At 36.5% G+C, this 25,423-nt stretch overlaps 2 protein-coding genes across 2 annotated transcripts; both read left to right on the top strand.

Annotated features, from left to right (window-relative positions):
- Positions 1-9,022: 9,022 nt before the first annotated feature.
- LOC121750503 (organic cation/carnitine transporter 7-like) lies at positions 9,023-12,309 on the top strand. Its single transcript, XM_042145041.1, has 6 exons — positions 9,023-9,231; positions 9,374-9,642; positions 10,721-10,958; positions 11,131-11,632; positions 11,719-11,921; positions 11,992-12,309. The coding sequence occupies exons 1-6, from the start codon at positions 9,220-9,222 to the stop codon at positions 12,220-12,222; spliced, it is 1,455 nt and encodes a 484-aa protein (XP_042000975.1). The 5' UTR covers positions 9,023-9,219; the 3' UTR covers positions 12,223-12,309.
- Positions 12,310-22,294: 9,985 nt separating this feature from the next.
- Positions 22,295-24,448, top strand: LOC121750617 (organic cation/carnitine transporter 7-like). Its single transcript, XM_042145183.1, has 5 exons — positions 22,295-22,597; positions 22,673-22,910; positions 22,988-23,495; positions 23,572-23,774; positions 24,088-24,448. The coding sequence occupies exons 1-5, from the start codon at positions 22,320-22,322 to the stop codon at positions 24,313-24,315; spliced, it is 1,455 nt and encodes a 484-aa protein (XP_042001117.1). The 5' UTR covers positions 22,295-22,319; the 3' UTR covers positions 24,316-24,448.
- The last annotated feature ends 975 nt before the right edge of the window (positions 24,449-25,423 follow it).

Genomic DNA, 25,423 nt, shown 5'->3' with positions numbered 1-25,423 from the left:
TGGAAAAATGCTCCGCAGGAATTGCTCCAATTCAGAAGGGAGACAAGTTTAGTAAAATGCAATGTCCGAAAAATGAATTGGAGCGTAAGGAGATGGAAAAGATTCCCTATGCATCAGTGGTTGGGAGTTTGAACTATGTTCAAACATGTACTCGACCAGATATCACCTTTGCAGTTGGTATGTTGGGTCGATATCAAAGTAATCCCGGAATGGACCACTGGAAGGCTGCAAAGAAAGTCCTCAGGTACTTGCAAGGCACCAAAGAGCACATGCTTACGTATAGAAGATCCGATCATCTAGAGGTCATTAGATATTTAGATTCAGACTATGCCGGGTGCGTTGATAGTAGAAAGTCAACGTTTGGTTATTTGTTCCTTTTAGCAGAGGGAGCAGTATCATGGAAAAATGGAAAGCAGTCTGTCATTGCTACTTCCACTATGGAGGCCGAATTTGTGGCTTGCTTTGAGGCCACTGTTCACGGATTGTGGTTGCGGAACTTTATTTCAGGGCTTAGAATTGTCGACTCTATAGCTAGACCACTGAAAATTTATTGTGATAATTCCGCAACTGTCTTCTTCTCAAAGAACGATAAGTACTCGAAAGGGGCTAAACACATGGAGTTAAAATACTTATCTGTTAAAGAAGAAGTGCAGAAGCAAAGAGTGTACTTTGAGCATATTAGGACGGATATGATGGTAGCGGATCCGTTAACTAAAGGACTACCATCCAACATGTTTATTGGCCATGTAGAGCGTATGGGTATTATAGATAAAGCCTTGCTATTTTAGTTGTGTGCTCATGAATTGTAAAACACTCTTGTGAATTCAATAAAAGTTATGTTTCTGCTTGTTTATATGTTATCATTTAAAGTTTGTATACAGTATGGTTGTTTAGATAACATATGTTGTATTGAGAATTAAAGTTCATCTCAATGAAATGTTTATTCATATAAGGTTAGAATTGATTTGTGATACATGGAAGGAATCATGTCGACTAAATGATTGTGTGACCGCCATGATTCAATAAAGTCTAACTTTATAGGTATTTAAAGGATATATGAACTTGATGGTAAAGTGCGCAGAAAAGTAATTAAACCATTGAAAGCTACAAAGGTCAAGTGGGAGAATGTAGGAATATTTATTCCTATATGTGACCTATATAGATATTGGTTTAATAGTAAAGATCAAGTTCAAACATATCAATTGGGTTCTAATATAAAAGACGATACCGTGATGGATCGGTTTCGATTAAAGAATTAGAATCGGGTGTATTGATAACCCTCTTCTCTTGCCTTACATAGATGATATAAATATGTGTATATTAATGTGTGTAGAATATTAAAAGCTGTAGGAAAAGCTGTAGGATAAATCTGATGTGTATATATGAAAAGGTGCGAGCGATCGGACACAACCTTTAACGAAAGGGTGAGTTACTTACATATATATGCTATCAGATTCTACAGATTGATAAGCTGAAAATCTGCAGAATACATACATATTAAAGTATACAAAAAAGTCATAAATATATCAGGTTCTTCTCCATCGAAAGAATCCGAAAAGTATAGGCCAAAGAGACGACAATATCGACCGCAGCTTTTAGGGGAAACATGAACTCGTGGAATTCCACCCTACATCAAATAAAAGCTATGTATGGAGGTTGGTAAATCATCTCTTTGATGTGGTACATGTTATGGTTGGATTAATACGAATCTAGAATGTGATTTCGGTATAGAATTCAGTAAAGCATCGAAAGATGGCTAACATGAGTAACCAGCAAGTTGTTTTTAAACTGAAACAGAGTGTGGCTATTTTCAGTCAACAAGCTTGCGGAAAAAAGAAAGAAGAAAGAAGAATATAGATGACAAGAGACTTGAAAAGGGCATTATCAACAAGAAAGACTAAAATGCCCTCGAGTGGCGTAATGGTTTACACAGAAGGAAAAAATGACATTAAAGACTCAAAATAATGAAAAAGTATATTAAAGGTGATATTATCGATATGTAGATTCTTGTGATGATATTTTCTAAACCTAAGTGTTTGTGGCGTCCGAAATAGCATATATAGATTATTAATTTATAGTTCACTCTATTTTAAAAGAATAAGGACCGCAAATGATATGGAAGTAAAATTCAAGGACTAAAAGTGTACCAATTTTTTGTAATAGTAAAATTACAAAAATGTCATTTTATAGTAATTCCTTTATTCCATAGTAGTGGAGTCATTTTGCCATTTTTGTACGTTCCATAGTAGTAGAGTCATTTCCTTTTTTTGTAAAAGTCAACACATTTTTCTCACTTACTTTACTCTCTTTTTACTTTATTTTCTCTTCATCTCTCTACCCTTTTCATTTCTTAATTTATTCTTCATTTACTTACTCACTTAACATAATTTTTCTTAATTTTTATGCCGAAAATAAATGTCTCCACTATTATGAAACGGATGGAGTATATCAAAATAGTGCAAAAGTCATTCCAGTATATTAGTTGTACTATACTTTATTAATTGACTGGTAAATCATGATAGAGACCTAACTTTTATCCAACTTTATCACATGTCAATCTGATAATACATGTAATCATGTATCTATGATTATATGCTAAACATATTACGATGTTATTGTAATTTTAACATAGTTGATTAGTTTGATAGAGAAGATATTATTCGCTAAATATAGTGGTAATAACCAATCTGATCAGATCCATGATGTGCATTATAACCAATCTGAATCCAGTTGACCAAATCCAATTCAAGAAACATCAAAACTTGATAGCTGAAGTGGGAAAAGAATTGCTTTTCATATTAATATTTCCTCAATGTTACAAATGCATTACTTCCCAAATGTTGAAAAACTATGTACTCCACTATATAAAGGTAGGCATGCACAAACCGAATCGGACCGGTGGTTAACCACCGGTTCATAAACCGGAACCGGAACCAGAACCGGTGCGGCGGTTCCGAACCGCCGAACGGTTCGGCGGTTCACACGGTCCGGTTCAGGTTCAACGAAATGCGAAACCTGAACCGCCGGTTCAACAGTTCAACCGGCGATTCAACCAAAATTTTTAAAAAATATATTTTTAAAAAATTGATTTTTATATTTAAAAACAATTTTTACAAATAAATGAATACAAGAAATTCATAATAGCCCATATATATTTGATGAGCTTGCGAATTTATGAAACCATTCTAAGTTGTTTCTCTTTTATAGAGACATCCTTGAATATTTTTTGTTTCACTTTCAATGTGGGACAAAATATGTTGAAGTTTCTTTTATAACTACATGTTTAGATCATTCATTCATCTTTTTCCAATGTGGGATACAAAACTTTCTTTTGTTTTCTACTTTTCTTTATTTTTTACTACATTTTATCATTCACTAACTTTATCTTTATTTTTGTTATGATTCTTTTTCTAAGACAAATTTATAGATAATAATAGCATCAACTAGAATGGTTTAATTAAATTTGAATGTTTCATGTTGCTAATAATTTGTATATTTATAGAATGTGGACGTGTTCAAATAATTGGATTTAAATGTAAGTATGTTGCTAATTTTTCTCAATATATTGATTAAAATGTGAAAAAACAACAATTAATATAATTGGTATAATAATGATAAAAATAGATAACTAAAGAATGATTTGTTTAGTGGTATAATATAGTTTATATATTTATATATTAGTAGTAGACTAATAGTATGATTTTGTATAAAAGTTGTTATTCTAATAGATGTAGTATAATTTATATAAATAAAATTATTATTTGTGAATATATTCTTGATAGATAAGAATAAATACTTATTGAGTAATGCGATTGGTATATAGATAAATAATTATTCATATTATAGTTATCGCTAGATTAATACAATTTGTATAATAATTATTCTCTTAATGTGTATAATGGTATTTATTAGTTAACGTACACATAAACTTATACACAAACAAATCGATAATGATAAAGAATTAAAGATATTGTTTGTTTATCCAACCAAGCTGCTCTAGTGGCTTGGGAGTTGATATCAGGGAGCTTTCACTTCCTAGGAGGTCGCAGGTTCGAATCCTAGGAAGTGCAGATTTGGGGATTAATTTCTCCTTGGGTCTGTGGGCCCAGAATGACAACGAAGCGCACCTACGGGGTAAGACGCTTCACTCCAACTGTTAGGTCGGGGGTCCGAGTCACATCGGAGGGTAGATGGGGAACCATCGTCGATCCTCCTAAAAAAAAAAAAAAAAAAAAAAGGAATAATACTTTATGTAATTATATTTGTTGTTAAGTTATAATAATAGAAGATAGTCAAGATATAAACTAATATAAACAAAGATGATGGAGATGTATCATGTAGTTATAAATAAGGAGTTTTATTCCACATTGAAATAAAGAGCAACACATCCAAGAACATGTAGCTATAAAAGGGAATCATCCAATACATTCTCTTTTCAATCCAAAGGCTCAAGTCGAACATTACGTGTAAATTATAACTTATAAGTTGTGACTTGTGACTAGTAGTCTCGTTGAAATAAACACTAAAACGAGAAGAAAAAGAAAAAAAATTACGAACCACCGAACCGGCGGTTTTGAACTAGTAATAATAAATTAATAATGATCATCATCATTTGCACTAAATTTGGAGGGAGGCTGCCAAAAAAAAGTGCCACCCCATGAATAAGAAGCAGCAAGAAATCAAGGAAGCAGATCATCTCCAAACAAGTAAAGCATCTGGTCCACCGCCCGGCTAGGCTGCATCGGCCAGGCAGAGGGGGCAAGTCAGCTTGTTGTCATAAGCCAGCCACCTCTCCAGGCTGTGCTTGTGGAAGAAATGGCAGCAGTTGCTGAGCTCCCACACATGGCTGCTCTTCCTTAGGCTGTTCAGGCAGGCAGCCACAAATGGAGGGGAAATAATACTCTTTGAGAATCTAAACCCAACGTCATCTTTTCTTTATACTTTAGGATTTAATCTCGTCAACCTAAAAACACATTTGAGGTGGCATCAAAGCAACAGATAAAGTTGGATGATTCACCTTTACTATTGCTAGTGATAGTACTAGTAGGTATCATAAAAACAAGGTATATTGGAGTCTAATATAAAGAAATTTTTAAAAAAGTTGTTTTTTCTTATGAACTTTGAACTTGACATATAATATCACTAACTTTAAAATGATTTGTATATTGCTGTGGTTGTGGAGTATGCTCTTCTAAAATGCATATTGCTGAAGAATTTGATGTAGAGTGTCATTTGTGCATTAGTGGTAAGGTGTTGTGGTCTTATAGTGTGCATCATCTATCATCCTTTAGTGGTTCACTAATTTGTTTCTTATTTAAATTACTCCCCTTTGGCAGTCTCAGTTACTTTTTAGCACTCATTTTGTAAAAATAATACTAAATAGTTAAAGTGAAGAAATAGTAAAGTAAAAGAAAAAGAGAAATGATAAAGTAAGAGAGAGAATAATTTAGAGAAGTCTCTTTACCATTTCTACTTTAACTATTTATTATCATTTTTACAAAACGAGTGCTTAAAAGTAATTGGGACTGCTAAAGCAAGACATAGGATAGGGAGTAATAAATTACATCATTCATGCTTATAAGATAATCTATCGTTTATTGAAGACGAACAGGATGTAGTTTCAAATACTATTATTTTGACAGAATTCTTAGAGTGTCCACTATGGGGAGCCCGCGGCTATAGCCGCGGGTTGGGGCGGAGGGCGGGCGGCTATAGTGGGGAAGTTGTCCGGAGGGCGGGCGGACAACATTTGGGGGCGGTAGGGGTGGCGGACGCGGGATAGGCGGGGTTGGGGCGAGCCCGCGGCTGGGGAGAATTAGTCGCGCCTATAGGGGGCGGACAACCGGCGCGGCGGATTCAATTTCGAATTTTTTTTTATTTACCTCTATAAATACCACTCCCCACCACCTATTTTTCACCACTTTCACAAAATCTATCTACTCACTATCTACACAACCACTCTCTAAAAATGCACCGAGGCGACGACGAATCACGCGACTCTCAGGAATCGGGCTATGGCAGCAATCCATCACATCCGTCGGGCTATCCTTCGCAGCCATCGGGATTTGGCGCCTATGCTTCTCAGCCATCTGGCTTTGGCGCGACTCTGTCCCAGCATTGGAGTTGTAATCAATCTCCCCCACCGTGGGCATCGAGTCCACCACTTCCTCCATCTCAGTCGTGGAGGTCTTCTCCAAAGCCCCCACCTTTACAGCGGAATCTGAGTCGATCCGCTTTTGGAGATTATACACCCAACCTAGACGCGCTTCACCAGCAGCGTCCGGGTTCCCCTTTGCAATACAACGAATATTCTGCCCTAATTACCTTGTTTTCTATTTGTTTACACTGCGTTTGTTTTAATTACAAAATTTGTAAGCTATTAGAGGTGTCCACTATAGTGGCGGAAATAAAATTTTGGGGCCGTGGACAACAAAACTGGGGCTATGGACAAAAATTAGGGCGAGGCTATTGGGCGTGTCCGCCTTATAGTGGATACCCTTACACTCCAACACAAAAAACCAAGGTTGATTTCAAGTTGGATGGAACAAATATATCAATTCCAATGTCACATCAAATAGCAATTTACCCTAAATTCAAACGTGTATACATCACATTAAATAGCAGTTTTACTTCAACAGTTAAACTTAAACTTAAAAAAATATTTTCTATCCACTTCCCTTTTTGACTTACCAAATTTGAAAAAGTGGTTTGAATTTGCTTTAGTGTAAATCCTAACATGAGTACTCCCCCCCGTCTCAAGAAAGGTGGCCCCTTCCTTGGATTGCATGAGATTTTATGGATTTTTATTCTGTGTGTTAAGCGGAGAGAGCACTAAGAGAAAAGAATAAAGTAGAAATAAAGATGTTTCCATTTTTACTAATAGATCATTTTAATTGGAACAAACCAAAAAATGGTGAATCATCTTTAATAAAACGGAGGGAGTATAATTTACCCACAAAACTAAAATGAGATAAAATTTAAATGAACTAAGATAAATTTTTAAAATATTATTAGAATTAAGAGGGAACATCTTTTTAGGTCCACAAACTTTGTCAAAGTATAATTTTAGGTCCGTGAACTTTGAAAATATCATATTAGGTCCGTTAACTACAAGTTAATATCATTTGAGGTATTTTGAACTTTTTCCAGACGAAAATGCCCTTAAAGCCTTCAAATGGCAATTTGGACAATTCTTTCGCCACTCATCTTGCGTCAAACACCTAGAGTCCAACAATTGTTTTACTACTATTTAATTCAATTACCATTCAAATTGAATTTAAATATAATTAAAATTTGCTGTAAAAATAGTACTATATGTTAATTTTTTAATTATTAGATGACCAATTATATAGGGATAGTGAATTGAGACTTGATACTTTATTTTATTTTTTCAATCTAAACTGCATTTTAAGAACTTACTCTAGGTGATTTGTGAATTATATTTAGTTTATTTGTCTTGAAATTAGATAGCTATTAATTTGGATGGTCATTCGGGGTATTATTTATATGAATTTCAGAATAGAGATCAATTACCATCCAAATTGAATTTAATTATAAAAATTTGTCAAATTAAAAATTGTTAGATTATAGGTAGAGATGTCAATCAGGCCGGCCCATCGGGTTTTGGGCCAATCCTACTCGGGTTGCGGGCTATTCGGGTTGTGATTTCTTTCGGGTTATAAAAGTTTGGCGCTAACCCTAAAAGCTCGGGTTTCGGGCTAGCCCAGCGGGGTAATCGGGTTTCTACCGATAAGATTAAGATGCGAACAATCCAATAAATCATGATGAAAATTAGTTATATTTGTAAAATATTTAATATTTAATTGTGATAAATTTGAGATATATGCTTAAACTCGATCATAAATATGGTCAAATACTAATATTTGAGATATTTCATGAAATTTTAATGCATGTTTTAGAATGTTAAGTATTTTTTTAGTGAATTTAATTTATTTACAATTATAATATTAATAAAAAAATTAATATATAATTTGATATTTAATATAAAAATGAAAGTTATTTTTTTAGTTATATATATCATAAAATTAGTCAATGAAGTGTCGAATTAGGAGTAAAAAATAGAATAATAGCAATTTTATCGGGTTTTCGGGCCAGTCAATCGGGTTCTCAGGTCTGGTCCTAACGGGTTGCGGGTCAATCGGCTGCGGGTTTATCGGGTTTTTGATTTTATCGGGCTAGAAATTTCTGGCCCTAACCCTGTAAATTTAGATGATTATTCGGGCCAACCCACGGGTTGCGGGCTATACTGACATCCCTAACTATAGGCTTCTGGCGCAAGATGAGTGGCGAAAGAATTGTCCAAATTGCCATTTGAAGACCTTAAGGGCATTTTCGTTCAGAAAAAGTTTAAAATACCTCAAATGATAGTAATTGACGGACCTAAAATGATATTTTCAAAGTTCCCGGACCTAAAATGATACTTTGACAAAGTTCGTGAACCTAAAAAAATGTTCCCTCTAGAATTAATTACCTACTCTATTTTAAATTTTAGAGTATCATTAAACATTATCTTAAAATCAAAAAGTTGTTCAACTTTGACTGGCAATGCAGTGGACATTTGACTGGTTTTGGTTGGGCTTTCAATACAACGATTTTAAATGGATTAGAGCATCCACAATGGGATGGATCTTCCGGCGGACATCTAACTGACTTCCTAAAAATACCTTCTGTCACGTCATAAAGACATCCTCTCACTGTACAGCCACGTCATAAAGGCATCTCACTATATAATGACGGACATCTCTAAGGACATCCCGACGGACATCAAAAAAAAAATAAAAAATCGGGACGTCCGCCGGGACGTCAGTCGTGTCAACCCAATGGCGGACGTCCCGACAGACGTCCCGAAAAGCCGCGGAACTCCAGTGTCCGCAGCGGATGTCCGTATCCGTATGCATGCTGCCTAAAGACGGACGTCCAGCACGCCGGTCCGACGTATGCCGAGATTGGCGGATACTCTTAGATGTTGATATGCTAACATCCATTGGCCTCATTTCTCACTGTCATCGAAAATCGCAACTCAATCAGTTCTACAAACGTAGTTAAAACTGAATCTATTTGAAATTATCAAAATTAGTGCAAAAGATTGGATCAAATAGTTGTTCGGTATACAGAGCTCCCTTGGCTGCCATAGTTTGATGGCAGAGTCCCCAATTGGCAAACAATTCGATCAATCAAGCTAATGAACCAGAGCCCATCATGAACACTCAGGTAATAATTCTATACGACTATTTCAATTGATCTGAAAAACAGTAGCAGCAAGAACTCAAATTGAATTTTCGGGTACTTGTATTATTGCCGAATTTGAAAAGGGCATTTGATTTCATCTCTTAAACTTCATCAATTTGATCAGGTGGTGGATGGTGGGCCAGTTTACACTCTGGATGAGGCTCTTTCCGGTGTGGGTTTTGGGAGATTTCAATCTCTGGTGCTGGCTTATGCCGGCCTTGGAGCCATGGCTGAGGCAATGGAGGTGATGATCCTCTCTTTTATTGGCCCTTTTGTGAAAGCTGAATGGGGGCTTTCCTCAGGCCAGGAGAGCTTCACCACCACCATGGTCTTTGCTGGTATGCTAATTGGGGCTTATTTTTGGGGCATATTGTCTGATAATTACGGTAGAAGGCAAGTTTTCTTCATTACTTATTCCTCGACTATAATGCTATTTATTCTTCAAAATCGTGTTCGGTTTACAAGATTGTATCTCGGGATTGAATATGTAGTGTGTTTGTTCATGAGATTCAATCCGACAACTCAATCATATATGGATAACATGAGATAATTAGTCATAGCTAATCCTCCCCAACTAAAATAATCTCACAACTCAAATTATATCTTTGTACTTCCTCCGTCCTGACTAAGATGACACATTTCTTAGTTGACACGGGATTTTAGGAATTGTTGGTTAATGTGTTTAATTAGAGAGAGAAAAGATAGGTGTAGGTATTAAATTGAGAGAAAAAGAGAGTTGAATATTTAAGTGACGAGAGAAAAAAGTGGTTGGTGTTGAAGAGTGAAAGTTTCAAAAAATAGAAATTTAGCATCTTAAGAACAAACTACAAAGGAAAGTGTGTCATCTTAAGTGGGGCGGAGAGAGTACTATTTTATCTAGGAAACCGAACACCGACATAGTATATGGATCTCAACTGGTTCCTGATTTGCATTTCTTGTAATAGTTGACTTCCCAACCAAGATAACCTCAACTTGTAGATTACTTGTCCTAATATTCCCTCCATCCGATAAAAATAGAGACTTTGAGATGACACGAGTTTTAATGCAAAATTGGTAAATTAAAAGAGAGGTGGAAAGAAAAAGTGATTAGAATATTGTTAGGGGAGAATGGTACTCACCTCATAAGAGAGAAATACTTACCAAAAGAGGAAGATGACTATTTTTGTGGGATGACCCAAAATGGAAAAAGAAGAATATATTTATGGGACGGAGGGAGTATTGTTTAGAAGAGTATGTGGCCTCTGTCAACCTACTTCAGTTACAAGTGCTTATTGCATAATCAAAATTTTGATCATAACTTACTTCAGTAATTTAACTAGCATTTTTATATGGACTCTCTTATAAGAGCTTTTTGGCCATTGGAGAATCAAGTACAAGCTTTAGTTACTTTGATTTTATAGTTGCTGCAACGTTTTTTAAGCATCAGAACTGTCACTGACGCTCGAATACTGTTTTCTTGGTCATCAATCAGGGTAGGCCTTCTAAGTGTTGCTGTGGTGACTAGCATATTTGCTTTCCTCAGTGCCCTCTCCCCGAATTATATTTTGTTGATCCTCTTCCGAATGGTAGTTGGCATTGGTTTGGGCGGCGGACCTGTGTACTCAACCTGGTTTCTTGAGTTTGTACCCGTGCAAAATAGGGGCATCTGGATGGTTATCTTCTCCACTTTCTGGACAATCGGAACAATACTCGAGGCTTCATTGGCATGGGTATGTTGTTGATTCTCTTGTAAGTGACACTATTGTTAAGTCATGTGAAAAATTACCGGTCGTGCATGGGTTTTTGAGGCAATATCTATTCATCCTGAGTTATTGCAGTCTTTCAACGAAGTGACGAGTCAAACACTAACTAGCAATCTCACGCTCTCCACAATTTAAACAGATCGTTATTCCTAGATTGGGATGGAGATGGCTTCTTGCAGTATCATCAGCACCCTGTTTTGCAGCACTTGTCTTATATTTCTTCACGATAGAGACTCCGAGGTACCTATACATGCATGGAAAGATCGGTGATGCGCATGATGTCTTGAAGAAAATGGCAACGATCAACAAAACCGAGCTTCCTTCTGGCGAACTTGTTTCTGTGAAGATGAGTAACCTGAACGAGGATTTTACTCCTTCGGAAGGCACCCTATTACTTCACAACAGGGAACAACAGACCAAATCGGGATGCTCCTCGATATTCACTCTCTTTTCGCCAAGTTTAGTCAAAACAACCCTTCTCTTATGGGTGGTTTATTTTGGCAATTCATTTTCCTATTATGGTGTTGTGTTGATGACCTCGGAGTTAAGCAGTGGAGAAAGTAAATGCCACACGAGTTCGCATCCAAACCTCATGACAGATTCCAGCCTCTATATAAATGTATTCATCACCAGCCTTGCAGGTATCGTTGTATTATCCTCGTTCGTTCCACCTCTCTTCTTCATTACATGCATTGTCTGACTTGAGAAATTAATATGCAAATCTCAGAGCTTCCCGGCCTCGTTTTATCAGCAATACTAGTGGACAAAATCGGTCGCAAGATGTCAATGGTGGTTATGTACTCTTGTGGATTCGTATGCCTTTTACCGTTGATGTTCCAACTGCAACAAGCTGTGGTCATATCTCTACTGTTTGGAGCTCGAATGTTCATCATCGGTAACTATACTGTGGCTGGTATCTACTGTCCAGAGGTTAGTTGCTCCATTTTTTTCCCTTGCAGGCTCGCTTATCCTCGGAATAACATTGCCTTCATGTTTTCAGTTATATCCGACGTCGGTGAGGACAACGGGAGCTGGTGTTGCGAATGCTGTGGGGAGAATTGCAGGGATGATATGTCCTCTTGTAGCTGTGGAGCTCGTCTCTGGTTGCCATCAAATGGCAGCAATAACTTTATTTGAAATTGCAATACTTCTTTCTGGAATTAGTGTGCTTTTCTTCCCAATTGAAACCAAAGGAAGAAAGCTGAGTGATTCTGTCACACAAAATATATAGACTTGGATAGTAATTATGCATATATCAACCCAAAATATTATTCATATATTTACCACGATATCAAACATTCATGTTATAAAGTTGTAAGGAGAATCTGAGTTGTAGCCTAGACTCCAGCAGCCGGAAGGTTCGAATACATCCGGTTTTCCTCGTATCTTTACTAAAGAAGGCGGTTGGAAACTCAGCGGTCGAGATGCAATTGCCAGAAGATTTGATAAGTCCCGACCCGCCAATTCCACCAGAAGCTGTTTCCGGCCAGTGAAAATAGGCGCGATGGTCAACTAATAACTCCGCTGGTGTACCGTCGCGTTAGTCGAAAGGTAGCAGAGTTTAATGGCTTGAATGGGGCTATTGTTGGAGATCTTCGCTGTGATCATTCACAGTAAAAGGCAGAGAGGATTGGAGGAGATGAAAAAAGAAGAGTTGGTTGTTATAGATTTTCATAGCAATAAAGGATGGTAGAAGAAGAGTTGGTTGTTATGCAGTTGTACTTTATTTTTGTCCAACATTTAAAGTCACGGATTTTAGGAAATTGTTTAACATTGTGAAGAAAATTGAATAGAAAAAGTTAGTGAAATGTAGGTTCCACTAATATTAATTTTATAATTGAATGTGAGTGGAAAAATTTTAGTGGGACGTGGGGTCTGTATATCAAAAGTGGAAAAAAATAAATGATTTTTTAAATTGTGATGTGTCAAAATGGCAAATTGGTTCTTTAAATCGTAGACGGAAACATCACTTAGAGCATCTCCAATAAGAAAAGGTAAATAGAAGAGGTATATCATCCATTTACCTTCTCAAAAAGTGAAATGTACACGTCCAAAAAATAACGCATTTCAAAGGAAAAAGGTTTATAAAAGGTAAATGATTTTTAAAAAATAATATAATAGTACAAAACACATTTCTGCAATTTCGTGGCCGGATTAATAACCACAAACTTCGCCTAATTTCATTTCTGCAACCACACATTTCTGTACACTTCGCCTAGGATTGATAAGATTTGAAAGAGTGACGATAAACAACCAAATTTTGTACAATCAAATGAGATAGATTAGTAATTTGATGTAATAATTATATATTAAAATATTAAATGTAGTTAGTTGCTAAATACTTAATTAGCCTTCCTCATTTTCGTTTTTATGAAAAATTTGAATTTCTTATGCTTTACTTTTTCAAATTTAAATTAAAGGAATGCATTAATTATATTTTACAATTTAAAAAGAAAAGTAAAAAGTTAATATTTCTGCATACATTTTACATTTTACACACAATATTCTGCACATTTTAATATTTCACAAACTAGCGCTTTTGAGCGACGCGCCTCTTTCTTCATCGTTAATTTTGCTCTGTTTAACAATTCCTCTCTCTTCATCTTTTTTTTATTCTCAAATTTACTATCACAGCCTCTTTCTTGCCCATTCTTAATTTCTTATCACGCTGTTTATTGTTCATCTTCCCTTTTAGGGTCTCTAATTGAAAACTATTTCTCATTCATATAATTGATGTGAAAATATATCTGAAAACATTATTTTTTATTTTCATAAATTTTACCCATTTGACAAGAAAATCAACTGCATAATTCCATTGATGTTCCAAATGAATTGAGCGAATAATTTGGCATTTATTAACTTGTGGGAAGCATGGATAAAAAAATTAAGCCGAGAAAGAAGAAAATTGGATGAGATAGATAAATTGAATATTAAAGAAAAATAAAATAACATACTAATAAAAGAAAGAGGGTTGACGTTATAACGTTGCAGGTCGTGGTATAAAACACTCCACCACATGATAAATGACTCTTTTTTGGACAACACGTGAATTTATGTAATTTTATTTTATATCTGAATTAAATAGAGTAAAGTAAAGATAGTAAATAGAGTAAAGATAAAGATAATTCTATTTTTAGTTATAAGTCATATTGGTTGGGATAAAAAAAAAGAATACATGTCATTTTCAATGTGACGAAAAGAGTACACTGATAGAGCGTAAATATAAATAAAAATTAACTTTGAAAACACAAACAAATAGCCAATTTTTTAATACTTCTTTAATTAATAGTCTGGAAATTCCTTCTTATCCTTTTGTGTAGTATCCAATATCATCTCCATAAATATATCATACAAAATGGGGGTTGTCCAATAGCAAGTCATCAATTGGTTGGTCGTTACCAATCGATGACAACCGGTGGAACAACTCATTCACTTCTTCAATCAATTTTATGTGGTCTTCTTTGAGGTTCCTGCGCATGGCTTCCAAATTTTTGGAGGGTGATAGTTCATAAAAGGCTCAACTTTTTCTTCTTCGTTGGTGTTACGCCTTTCCTTCGTTCCATAGTAGCATATACATTTTTTTCCGCATCAAGATAAAAAAATTGTGTATAATGTATAAAATAAAAAGATAATAAAGTATGTGAGAGAAAAAAGTTAAAAGAAGAAAGTAGGAGAGAAAACAGTAAGAGATGACGTAACACCAACAAAAGAAGAAAAAGTTAAGCCTCTTATTAACCATCACCCTCCAAAAATTTGGAAGCCGTGTGCAGGAGCCTCAAAGAGGACCACACAAAATTGAAGAAAGAAGTGAACGAGTTGTTCCACCGGCTGTCATCGGCTGGTAACGACCAACCAATTGATGGCTTGCTATTGGACAACCCCATTTATTGAAGTTGTATGATATATATGTGGAGATAAAGAAGAAAGTAAGGGAGAGAGAAGAAATGTGTTAACTTTTATTAAAAAGGGAAATGACTTTATTACTATAGAACATTTCAAATGAGAAAATGAATTAATTACTATAAAACGAATGAAGTATGTTTATCTTTCGGGAGTTTGGTTCCTATTTAGGTAATTGGGTTTGGGACTTTTTGTGGGAGTATTTTTCTTGAATGAGGTATGTTTGGAGCTTTTATGATCAGCCATTGTAAACAATGAAGAAGGTGTGGAGTGAAGAGAATAGGACTCATCATTTTATAGTGAAAATATTGACGTTTGGATACCCACTATTAGTTATGTTTGCTTTGGAATGTTCAATAATTTAATATTGTTGGGAGTGGAAAGAAGTTTGATATATCTCTGCCAACAACGAACTTTTAATGCTTCGATGCCCACGTTAACTAAATTGAAAATATGTGTGTTATTTTAGAGCATCCACAACGGTGGCGTCCGTCGCCACGGTCGTCCGCGCCGCTGGTACGGACGCTACCCACCGCCGCTGCGCTCGCGCCGTGCCAGCGAGCAGCTGACGTGGCGCGCTGGGATTCGTCAATGGCATAGCCGTTGTGTTTAAATTTTTTTTTAATTAAAAAACAGATAAAAAATATAAAAAATCACTTCCCAAAAAAAATATATCCGTTTATAACCGTTTTTTTTTCCACTTTTTAATTTTTTTTCATTTTTTTACCCCAAAAATAAGCACTTTCATCTATAAATACCCCTAATTTCACTCCCAAAAATTCACATCAAACTACACAATTCTAATCTCTCATATCCATTTTCATCTTCAATCTCTCATATCCATTTTCATCTTCATTCTCTCATACCCTACAACATCACTATGTCCGGCCAAGACGATAACCCTACGGGCTCCCACGGTTGGAACCCCGAATGGTTCGGTTCACAACCGTTTCCTAGTCCGGAAACGGACTATTCGGCCCCTCCTCTCACCCAAGATTCGGGCTTCCGGGTGGCTACCGGCCATACCCAGTCGACGAGCAAGGTGCCTCCGATGGGCGATACGGGTGGACACCGGAGCCTAGGCCTCCCGTCCCTTCCCAAACTCCGACTCCTCCATCTCGCGTCGGTGTCCGCACACCGTACTCACCGGAGGAGATGGATAGATTGTTCAAGGCGTACTTGGAAATCTCCGAAGATGCGGTGGTTGGCATGAACCAATCCGGCGATCACTTTTGGTGGCGCTTCTCTCGGACGTACAATGCAAACCGGCCGCCGGGAACGATCGAGCGCAACGAGAGTATGGTGCGCAACTGCATCGGCCGAGCCAACGACGAAATTGGCAAGTTCAATGGCTATTTCCTCCAGGAGTCGCAGAATGCCGGGAGCGGCCGGAGCGAGGTCGACATCATCACTGCGGGGCTGAGCACCTACCAATCCATGAACGGTAAGTCGTTCAAGTACCTAAATGTTTGAGTGGCAAAAGAGTGGCAATTAGGGCGTGTTCAAGTTAGGCGAAATCATATAAGCCCAAATCTAATCTGATCTTAATTGACCACTGTTCCACCATTGTTTTCGAAAAGTAATCGTGTGTTCAAGGTTACAGAAATGGCTGCGGATATAGGCGGTGGATTTTTGCATTTTTTTATTTTAAAAATACAAATTCCTATTCTACCCTCGTCACTGTCGATGCCCGCCATGAAATCTATTTTGGCGCAAACACAATTTCAACCCAAATTTTGGGGATAAATATCGGAAGCTGCTATTGTATGCATACTGAAGAATAAAAACAAAATCAATGCAATCGGGAAACCAGCACGGGAAAGGTATGAACGATTCTCACCGTTTGGTGCGCCGTCGGCCACCGACGAAACTCTTCCATGTACAACCAATTCAGCTCTGAGCACCGTTTGGAGCTCGATTTGTGCAGAGCTAGGGTTGGGTCGACATTAGTTGAAGGGGAAAGAATGAGAGAGCTAGCAAGGGTGATTTTAAAATTTCAGATGGCAAAATGGTAATCTCCCCTCCATTTCTGGATCCGAATTTCTATGCAGAAATCAAAAAGCACCTCCAGCGACAGAATTGGATTTGGCATATTTGCCATATGAACAGTGCGGGCCCGAATGTTATCGGCGGGCTTCAGTAAATTACACCTTGTACCTTGAACAGCCAATAAGTCCAAGAAATAAGCTCATTTCTACTCATATCATGTTTCTTGAACAGGCCCTTATTATGAGACGGAGGGAGTACTATGTTGCTTTTTAGCGATATATAACTTATATTTATAATTTTATTAGTGATGTGATGTTATAGATAGTTTGTGCGATGGCATTAAATCTCAATGACAATGTTTCATCTGAGTTCACTTTTGATCACAAATTAAATAGTTGACTTTGATCTATGTATATTTTGTGATATTAGGTCATCCACATCCGTGTCTCAATATCGTCTTTTAACCGTCTCATCCATTCACTATTTATGGGCTCCACTGCACTTACCTCATCTCTTAACTAAGAGACAACACCTGCATCCATCCATCTCTTAACCATCTCATCCCTTAACTATTCATTCAATTTCATTTTTTATTTCTAACAAATTCAATTAATATTTCATTGAACTATTAAATTAATACTAATAATTCATAAAATCATTAAAAATCACGAAAATTATAACATCCGAAAATATGAAAAATATATAATTGAAATCCTAATATTACAATTTATTAAAATCTGCATAATCATAGAAAGTGATGTGGTGATCGTCTAACGGTTGCCAAATTTTGTCCAATGTGCTCCATTAGATCCTTATGGAGTTGAGTGTGGGCCATAGAATCACGTGTCCTTTCACGAACAGATATTCACTCTTGCAAAGAATGATGCACTCCACTGCGAGGCGGACTACTTGCGGAAGAGCGACAATCATGTTGTGCAAGATTATGCACGTATACATGATGTCGACCATATTCTCCATAAACCACGTACGGGCCGGGGATTTGATAATGTTGAATCGAGCTTGTAGAACCCCGAACGCTCTTTCCACAGCCTTGCAAGCAGCCTCTTGCTTTTGCGCAAAAAGAGTCTGTTTTTCGTTTATCGGCCTGTTGAACGTCTTCACGAAGGTTGGCCACTTCGAATACATGTCGTCGGCAAGATAGTACCCCATTTTAAACTGGAGGTTGTTAGTGGTGAAGTTGATGGCCAACGCTTTACTATTCAAAACTTCGGTGAAGAGATCGGATTGGTTGAGCACGTTGATGTTGTTGTTCGATCCGGGGACTCCGAAAAACGCATGCCAAATCCATAGTCGGTAGTCGGCAACGGCCTCGAGTATAACGGTGGGGTGGGTGCCTTTGTCTCGTGTATGATCCCCTCCACGCCACGGGACAATTCTTCCATTGCCAATGCATGCAATCGACGCTGTCAAGCATCTCAGGGAATCAATGCGCTTGTTCGTTAAGTCGGAGCAGAAACTGACAATCTGCGGTGCTTGGCTTCTTCAGAAATTCGTCGGTGAAGGCTGCCTTGACGCCTTTGCAGAAGTTCGTCAAACACAGTCTCCCAGTGCTATCCCCAATGTGCAGGTACTCGTCGAACAAATCCGTCGTTTGTCCAGTAGCAAGCTGACGGATTGCTGCAATACATTTTTGCAGCGTCGTGAGACTGGGACGGCCAGTAGCGTCGAACCCTTCTTGGAAGTACTCTTCCCAGGCCGCCAATGTATTTGCGATATGCAAAAATAACTAGCCGCATGCGGAAACGGCGACGGAAGTAGGTATCTCCCCATATCGGGTTCTCATAAAAGTAATCTCGTACTAACCCTGCAGCGGCTTCCTCCCGGTCACGATGGATGTATTTTCGGGGTCGCTTTTGACGCGTTGTGGCGGCCTCCTCCTCCCTACGTCGCTCTTCTTCTAGCGATTCTTCCATTATTCGACGCATTTGCTCAAATGGATCCATGAATGGATTAAATTTGGGACAAGAATTGGAGAGGAAAGAGAGATGATATGATAGTGACGAGAAGAAAAAAAGATGAGGGATAGTGTGTTTGTGTGTAATATGAAAGAGTATGAGTATTTATAGAATAAAAAAAGAAAAAGAAAAGAAATTTTTTTACCGTTTAAAAACGGAAACATTACCGTTGAAAATTTTAAACTTTTTAATTTTAAATTATTTTTTTTATGAAAAATCGATTTTTTTAAAAAAATATTTATTGCGTCAGCAATGACGATGCCCACTCGCGGGGCGGCGAGTGGGCGTCACGCCCCGCGCTAGAGCCGCCACGTGGCGCTAGCGCGTGTCGAGATGGCCCGCCGATCCTCCCTCCCCCACGAGCTAAGGGCAGCAACGGGATGCTGCTGCGGGTGCCCTTAGACATCAAGTATATTAAATTTTGAAATACATTTATATAACATGGATACAACCAGTGACGGACTCAGAAATTATATTTTGGTGGGTCGAACATAGTAAATAAATGAATAAATAAAATATTTAAATTTTTAATATTATAAAAATAAATTATAGTTTAAGTAACATTAACTTTCAAACAATTGATTCATACGAATATCCATATTTAGAAAACGACTGAAAATCCTTTTACATCAAAACTATCAATAAATTTTTGTATTAGTTTCAATTTCGTCTGAAATTCAATAAACTGTTGTATTTCTTGATTAATATTAGCACTAGAAGAACCACGATATCTTTTCAAAAAATACCTTTCGATTGATCTAAAAATAGATAAAAATTCAACAGGGAAAATATTCTAAAATTATGTTCGAGAATAATTAATATGTAATTCCACATTAATGAAATACATATGAAATAAACACAATGAATTTTTATAATATACTCCTACAACAATTTAATATGAGCATGAATTAGCACATAATTTAATTCATAATTCAATTATTCAAAACTCGAAGACACAATGATTTTTTTTCCTAATGTACTCCTAGAACAATATAAACAATTAAAAGAACAAAAACTATTTAATAAAATTATCTCAATATAATTAAATACATAATAATACAAATATAGTTTATTAATGAATTTTGCAACAGAATCATGAAGAAATAAAGTTAAAGAAATTTTAATAGTTTATTAATGTGCCTTAATTGATAGCCGCTTACCGAAATTGAAAGAATACAAATATAATAAATTTTGCATCAGAAAATTGAAAGTACAAATATAATAAATTTTGCAACAGAATCAATAATACTCAACAATGTTCATTGAAAATAGGGCCACTAAATTTTATTGGCCAATCTTTTTATTTATCTTCTTTTTTATACAATAACCTTAATATTGACAGTAGGAATTTGACAGCCTCTGTTTCATCAAGAACTTTTCTCTCTTTTATATTAAAGGTTATTTGCTCTAATGGTTGAAATGAGTGATTTTGATTTCATTTTCTCGTTATCATATTTTTAACAAAAATTGAGTGAAACCGAGAAATATTAAGACAACTATAGAATAAAAAAGCACAAATCTCAACTTAATATCCCTCAAAATGATAATCTACCTTTTTTTTTTAAGTTTTCCCCCTCCCATTCATGATATCTACCTTTTATTTTTAGTTTCCCTCCGGTCAAAGTACTCACTTTCTATATTTGAAAATATATCACTCTCTCGTCTCTTCTCATTAAAATGATTCAACTTAGTAGGAACATCTAAATAGGTATACGACTCAACTTGATTGGTACGGAGAGAGTACCTTTATCTCTTTACTTACTTCACCTAATAATTCCTTCAAAAATCTCATACCATTAAAAAATGTGGATAATGTCCAGTCATTTAGACAAACTCAATGCTATTTAAATCAAGTAATTAAACTTAACTAATTAAATTGACCATACTACACGAAATTAACCAAATTTATGTAATTAAAATCATATAATTAATGGAGAATAACCCATTTTAAGTTATGTCAAGATGATTGACGCATGAACAAGAACAACTAAGATAATGTCCAGTCATTTAGACAAACTCAATTAATGCCATTTAAATCAAGTAATTAAACATAACTAATAAAATTGACCGTACTACACGCAATTTACCAAATTTATGTAATTAAACTCATATAATGAATGGGAATAACCCATTTTAAGTTATGTCAAGATGATTGACGCATGAACAACTAATATAATGTCCACTCAGTTAGACAAACTCAATGCTATTTAAATCAAGTAATTAAACTTAACTAGTTAATTGACCATACTAAACGAAATTAACCAAATTTAAGTAATTAAACTCATATACTTAATGAAGAATAACCCATTTTGAGTTATGTCAAATTGACTAAACTGATATAATCAAAACCAAATACATTTATATTTGAACAAATCAAATCAATTAATTAAGCTCTAAGAGTGACCATTTAATAAATAAAAGAATATACTCTCCCAGTCCCCTAAAAATGCAAAATTGATAAATTAATAATAGTAAAAAAAAGAGTATTAGTAGAAAATGGGTTTCACTTAAAGAAATTTTTTTAAATAGAAAGTTTTTAATTTTAGGAGACAGACTAAAGATAAAAAGAATTTTTAAAGATTGTGCAAACTCAAATAACTAATCTAACGCCCATTACTATTCAACCCATTTTTAAAGCCCATTATTAACCTATTTTTATGCACCTATAAAATGTGTTCGCATTCTTTATTCATTTCTATCATCTTCACTTTTCCAGGTACTCATATTCTTCTATATATAAAAAATACCACATAAATAGCAGTTTTAAGGCAATTTCTCAAACTTTCTGTATTTGTGAATAGTGCATGCGCATATCCGATTTGATTTTGTAATTTAATTATGGTGTACAATCGGAACTCTTTTACACTGATAAATACGTTTTAGATATTTATTTGAGATATCTTACAGCAATTTACTCACTCTTTTTTCTACATGGTAACTAATAGATGTATTTACCATCTTTGTTAGCCCCATTTCCGTTCATTTTCTTTTTGTAGGCACTTTATTGTAGCTAAGACATGTATTTACCATCTTTTATGAATAATGATTAATGTAAACTTCCCCCAATAATTTATGTTACAAATAGACTGAGTAGTAAATGACACAGATTTTAATGCATAATTGGTAAAAAAAATAAAGGTGGAAACGTAGTGAAAATCGTGTGAGTGGATTGTGGTATCCATATTATTAATAATATTTAATTATTTAAAACTTAATATATTTAGAAATTGGTCTGTTTTTGTGGACAGGGTAAAACTAGTCTATTTTTTGTGGACGGAGGTATTATAATTTTTTAGATAGTTGTTTGTTCTTTAGAAGGCTGAGGTAGTAGTTTCTTTGTTTGTTCCTTTCTTTTAATACTCTTTTACTATGTGTAATTCACAACATATGTTGCTGATAAAATGATTGACTTGCACCTATTAAGTGTAGTACTATTTTGCAATTTGTGATGTTCTGATTCTTGATGGTGCAGATGGGAGATTCTGAGCTTGTGTACACTCTGGATGAAGCACTTGCTATGGTTGGCTTTGGCAAATTCCAAGGTCTTCTGCTAGCTTATGGAGGAGTTGGTTATATTGCTGATGCAATGGAGATTATGATTCTCTCGTTTATCGGGGCAGCAGTTGAAGCCGAGTGGCATCTCTCTCCCGGTGAGAAGAGCTTGATATCAACTGTGGTGTTCGCAGGGATGTTGGTCGGTTCGTACGTCTGTGGTGTCATATCCGATGCTTATGGACGAAAGTGAGATGCTCGGACTTATCTTCTGGATTCTCATTTAATTTAATAGAAGCTTGATTTTCATTCATTGAAGTACAGGAAGGGAATCCTATGTCTTGCCATTGTTACATCTGTTGCCGGGCTGTTGAGTGCCTTTTCACCGAATTATGCATCGTTGCTCGTATTTCGTTGCCTAGCTGGAGCAGGCCTCGGGGGCATGCATACCTTCACCACATGGTTTTTGGAGTTCATCCCGGCACCAAACAGAGGCGTCTGGATGATTGTCTTTTCAAGTTTCTGGACCGTTGGAACGATATTTGAGGCCGGTCTGGCATGGGTATGTTAATCGAACACTGTTTGAAAAACTAGAATTGAAACCTTGAGACATGATTAGTACTTACTACTTTTTTACAGATTGTCATGCCAAAACTTGGCTGGAGGTGGTTACTAGCATTTTCTGCTGTACCATGCTTCGTCATCCTTCTCTTGTACCGTTTTGTACCAGAATCTCCAAGGTTGTTATGTATGAAAGGAAAATTCGAAGAGGCTCATGGTATTCTGGAAAGAGCAGCGCGCGTTAATGGGACAACGCTCCAGAATGGGACACTTGTTCTTGATCACATCAAGGATGATAACGAGTTTGCAGCAGCACCAGAAGATGCCCCTGTAATCGATGAAGTAGACAATCACAAATCAAGTCCGTCTACTTCAACGATTTTTCTCCTTTTTTCCCCAAAACTAATTACAACTACCCTTGCTTTGTGGTTTCTGTTTTTCGGGAATACCTTCTCATACTATGGTGTTATACTGCTGACGTCCGAGCTGAGCAGTGGTGGAAGTAAGTGCACCCCAGCCAACGCGCATTCAAACCAAAGCCAACACGCAAACCTTTATCTCGATGTTTTTATTACCAGTTTGGCAGGTAAGACCGAATTTGATCTGACTGAATGTATTGCTAGGATTGTTAAGAATTAGGCTGACAACAAGTGTTCTTTCAGAGGTTCCCGGCCTTATCGTGGCAGCCTTCATTGTGGACAGAGTCGGTCGCAAGCTTTCCATGATAATCATGTTCGTGGTAGCTTCAATTCTGCTCATTCCTCTATTAACTCATCAGATTGAAGCTACCACCACAGCTCTTCTGTTTGGGGCTCGTGCGCTAGTGTCAGCAACGTTCATAGTTGCCTGTATTTACGCTCCAGAGGTACACTTTCCTGAAAATACTACTACTATATTGTTTAGTGAAAAAGGGTTGCTTGATCCAAGCAATGTTATGCAACACTATAGTTATATATGATCTTTATAGGATGAGCGGTGCGTTATAATACTAATTTTTCTTAAGTGTATTAAAAATGTAAATACGATCACATTAAAAATGTATTAAAATATCAACTACAGCAACTTAATAAAGTTAGCAACGGATCACACAATTGTATCTTTTGACATTTTTATAGGATTGTTGCTAGAGATACCGTTATTGATTTTTTGTTTTGGCATGTTAATTCGTTGTCGGGCAGGTATATCCAACTAGCATAAGGGGAACTGCTGTTGGACTAACGACTGCTATCGGGAGAATTGGGGGCATGATATGCCCGCTCGTAGCGGTAGCTCTGGTTGCTAAGTGTCAGCAGACATATGCGGTGATACTTTTCCAGGTTGTGATTCTTGGCTGTGCTCTCAGCGTCTTCCTCTCCCCGTTCGAGACCAAGGGTAAGAATTTGGTAGACGTACTTCAGAATAAATGATCGTTCGATTATTTCGATCGTGTGTTGATTGTTGTAGATTTTGGTGTATGGTCTACAGAATGCCTGCCCAAAGTAAATAAAACCGGATTTATTTGTAATTTCTCTATCTCTTCTAGTTATTCTTGGATAAATATTCTATCATTACCATTAGATTTGTTTTACATGTGCGGTAACTGAAGAAAAGAAAACTATTGGCATTTTAGACATGCATTTTCTTGCCAAAAATGTTACTACTACTACTACTATTGTAGATTTTGTAATTCTTCTCCCTTTCATTTACTTCAATAGACACTCTCTCATCTCACCCCTGTCTCTTTTGCTCATTTGTTTTCTCCTTCAATTGTCTGATCTGTCTTCTGCTCATTATAAACTAAATTGAAGAGCTGCATAATCATAAATAAACTCATTTGTACAAAGAAGAATTACAATGGAGTCCAGCTAATTGATGGTTCCGCGAAAATTTGATGTTAGTGAATGCAGGAAAATACAGATCACGACACAGAGAATTTACGTGGTTCGATTTACTGAGGTAAATCTACGTCCACGGGAAGAAAAGAAGGCAGAGTTGTATTGCTTGATCTGTTTTCTACAGCTTACAATACAGACTTGCTATTTTGTATTTTATCTCCTGAGATCGAGAGAATGTATTTAGAACGTAACCCTATCTATCTGATCTAGGTTCTATTTATACATTGACCTAGATCGTGGCATGCAGCCATTTACTAGGTAGTGGATGTCGTGGAGATCGTGGCGATCTTGCATGGGTCCACTATCCTGCATGAGTTAATGACTGCTTGACACCACTAAATAGATCGTGGGTGTAGTGGAGGTGGAAATCCTGCATGAGTCCACTATCTCCTAGTTCGGTCGAATACTGAGATCGAACTGCTGAATTATTGCCGAGCAGCTTTTGCCGATCTGAAAGTAGAGCTTGATGCCGACCTGAGAGCAGAGTTTGATTGGTTGGCTTTTACCGAGCTGTAGGCTGAGGCCGAACTCTTTGGTCGTGCCGAACTGAACTCTGATACTCTTTAGTCATGCCGAACTGATACTCTTTCTTGGGCTTTAGGCTGATGGGCTTTGCTGCTGTTGGGCTTGTTTAGTACGT

The sequence above is a fragment of the Salvia splendens genome, chromosome 10 (genome assembly GCF_004379255.2).
Source record: "Salvia splendens isolate huo1 chromosome 10, SspV2, whole genome shotgun sequence".
NCBI lineage: Eukaryota > Viridiplantae > Streptophyta > Magnoliopsida > Lamiales > Lamiaceae > Salvia > Salvia splendens.
This window is presented reverse-complemented; position numbering and strand designations above follow the sequence as displayed.

Coding starts and splice junctions, on each gene's coding strand:
- LOC121750617 (XM_042145183.1), top strand. CDS start 22,320: ATGGTGCAGATGGGAGATTCTGAGCTTGTGTACACTCTGGATGAAGCA. Junction 22,911..22,987: donor TTGAGGCCGGTCTGGCATGG/GTATGTTAATCG, acceptor ACTTTTTTACAG/ATTGTCATGCCAAAACTTGG. Junction 23,496..23,571: donor TTTTATTACCAGTTTGGCAG/GTAAGACCGAAT, acceptor GTGTTCTTTCAG/AGGTTCCCGGCCTTATCGTG.
- LOC121750503 (XM_042145041.1), top strand. Junction 10,959..11,130: donor TCGAGGCTTCATTGGCATGG/GTATGTTGTTGA, acceptor CAATTTAAACAG/ATCGTTATTCCTAGATTGGG. Junction 11,922..11,991: donor CTGGTATCTACTGTCCAGAG/GTTAGTTGCTCC, acceptor TCATGTTTTCAG/TTATATCCGACGTCGGTGAG.